Source organism: Helianthus annuus, chromosome 14 (assembly GCF_002127325.2).
Source record: "Helianthus annuus cultivar XRQ/B chromosome 14, HanXRQr2.0-SUNRISE, whole genome shotgun sequence".
Taxonomy (NCBI): domain Eukaryota; kingdom Viridiplantae; phylum Streptophyta; class Magnoliopsida; order Asterales; family Asteraceae; genus Helianthus; species Helianthus annuus.
This window is the reverse complement of record NC_035446.2, coordinates 161,502,979-161,505,935: the sequence shown is the minus strand read 5'-3', so window position 1 is coordinate 161,505,935 and position 2,957 is coordinate 161,502,979. Positions and strand designations below refer to the sequence as shown.

General features: G+C 32.9%; 1 protein-coding gene across 1 annotated transcript; it reads left to right on the top strand.

Annotated features, from left to right (window-relative positions):
• Window positions 1-832: 832 nt before the first annotated feature.
• Window positions 833-2,483, top strand: LOC110907753 (putative F-box/LRR-repeat protein 23). Its single transcript, XM_022152686.2, has 2 exons — window positions 833-1,233; window positions 1,973-2,483. The coding sequence occupies exons 1-2, from the start codon at window positions 833-835 to the stop codon at window positions 2,481-2,483; spliced, it is 912 nt and encodes a 303-aa protein (XP_022008378.2).
• The last annotated feature ends 474 nt before the right edge of the window (window positions 2,484-2,957 follow it).

Sequence of the window (2,957 nt, the reverse complement as noted above, 5' to 3'; positions counted from 1 at the left end):
GGTATCAACTGTTTTATAGATCGTTCTGCAACGCATTTTTGATTTGAAAATTATTTCAATTCAATTTTTGATTTGAAAATTATTTCAATTCAAATCAAAATATCTTCATTTTCAAATTCCAATGGATTCTAGTGGAGAAATATATTCTCTAACAGTAAAACAATTATTTCAGATTCATCGAAACGTATCGCAAAACCCCCAATGGTAGGGGCATTATTTGGCTTAACCACTACACATGGTCTAATAATTAAAATGAGTAAGAGCCGGAAAAGTAATTTGAGAATATTATTTTGAATTAATTTGAACATCAAATAAACCATTGGATTAATGGTGGGATTGGCGGTGGCATTATGAGTAGTTGAACCGTTTGAAATTCCATTTCCTACTGCTATATAAGTCCACTAAACCCGCAACGGTTAACAAAAACCAAACAAAGGTACCTTGTTTCTCTCTTTCACGGTTTATCATTTGCTTATATTATTATTAAAAATTTTGATCGATTATTTGTGGTTTATTGTCCCTTCTAATATAATTGTAGAAAACGCTATTTTTTGTATTCTTCACTCTGCTTCGAATGTATGCGTGTTGTTCGTAAAAGCCGAAAGGGGGCATAATTAGTGTATTTGTTCTGTTTTCAATCGTTTTAGTTACCCAGTGTGCACAATGCTTGTCCTTTGCTAGTGAAGTAATATTTTAGTTACAGGTTTCTCTTCTGTTCATGTTAGTTTGCATGTAAATTGTTAGGGTTTTTTGTTCATTTTATTGTTTTTATATATGTTAAGTAGGTGAATAACATGTAATAATTTTCATTTGCTTTGTACATGTTAAAGTGATGGTGCCATCAAAATTGAATCTGAAGCAAGAAAAAAGGAACTGGTTGGATCTCCCATCCGATGTTACGTTCAATATACTTAACAGAATTGGTATGGTTGACATACTTGAGAATGCGCAGAAAGTGTGCACTGCTTGGCGTAAGATTTGCAAGGACCCTGCTATGTGGAGGGTCATCAATATGAACGACATACCGAGATTTGGTACAAGACTTTTTCCTATTGAAATGTGTAAGCATGCTGTGGATAGAAGCCAAGACCAGTTGGTTGATATCACCGCAAGTGCAGATGTCTCAGCTGTAAAAATGTGTAAGCATGCTGTGGATAGAAGCCAAGGCCAGTTAGTTGATATCACCATTGTTTTTCTTTATGATGATGATCTTCATTTATATGTTGCTGATAGGTATGTGAGCTAACTAACTGTGACTGAATTTATGTGTATGTTCCTATCTTAACAAACAAAATTGTTTTGTATTCACTTCTGGTTTTCCCACCACATTGTTCTAAATATATTGTTTTACAAGTGGTATAACTAGAACTACATTAACACTTTTAGAGAATTTGTTTTTTTGGTATCATTTAAGATCTGTTTAGAAATACGCTGAAAACTTTTTTTCTGTGTTTTTTAGATCTATAATAAACATGTATTCTGAAATTATGTAATAAAAATTTGAAGTTTATGCATAAAACATATGTTAATTGTCTATATTTGTAAAGCAAACATGTTTGTGATTCAACTTAAATTCTTGTTTGGCTGATTTTAGCTTTGTTTTACTGCTTTCTTGTGCTAAACCTTTTGTTTAGTTTCTTATTTGCACTTTGAAAATGAAACTAAACTTGTATCCCTTTGACATTTAAGATGGTTGTTAAACTTGTTTCTTACCGATTATCTTTTGTTACAGTAAATGAAACTAACCGAGTAAATGAAACTAACCGACACATTTTAAGTTTTCTTGTATTTATGTTTTATCTTCTTTATTGATTTTCAGCTTATAAATGTAAGTCGTTGTTCTGTACAACAAAACACTCTTAGTGATTAATAGAGGACCAAGCTGAAAATAATATTTTCTTGTGCGATTCTTTTTTTTAGATATGCACCATAAAGCGATGTTTCTTTATGATTGTTTCCGTTTATTTTACAGATCAAGTCAGCTCAGACGGCTTGAAATGGCACATCAATTTTTCTTTGGATGTGTAAAGTTGACTACAGTTGCTTTGATGAAATTTCCGTTGTTGGAGGAACTAAACCTTTACGAGATAAGAATCTCTAAAGAAGAGATTGAAACGGTTGGCCGTTATTGCCCCATGCTAAAAACACTTAAAGCGAATAAAAGAGGATATGAAGGGTCTTTAATGAGATATAATGAGATAGCCATAGCTATTGGACAAAACTTGCTTGGGTTAAGGCACCTTGAACTCATTGGAAACAGGATGACGAATGTTGGGTTGCATGTGATTCTCGATAACTGTCATCACCTTGAAACACTTGACTTGCGTCGATGCTTTTGCATTGATCTTAAGGGAGATCTTGGGAAACAATGTTCTGAACAGATCAAATATCTTAAACTTCCCCATGATCCTCTTGAAGACTACCCTTATATTCATGTAACAGAGAGTGAGTATTATAATACATTAATACTATTACTACGCTGATGCCTATGAAGTTTCTACATATGAGTAAGCTTTTAAAGACAGATTGAAGCCCTTCTTCATTTTGGAGTCTAAATGGATGGTTATTATGATCTATTAGACAAATAGTTGAGTTGGATTCCATGAAAAATAGCTTACTCGAACATGTTTGGTTGTCCTTATTGAACACAGTATTGGTTATTGTATTTTTGAAGCTGCAGCTGCTGTTTCCTGCAAGAACTTTTTTTTCTTTTGACTCATGGTAATCTTCTCTAGGCAGTACGTTAATCTTCTCTACCATTTCTTTATTGTTGTCTTATTTGTGCTTAACTTAGGGTTAGTTTAATGGGTGTTTTATTATTAACCATGGGTTTACTCACTTTCGTAACTGAATATGAGGTTTGAACGAACCGATTTAAAATGGAGCTGAATATAAAATTTGGTTTTTGGTTTGGTTTGGTTTTAATTTTTAACCCAGATCAAGTAACTTAGTCAGTC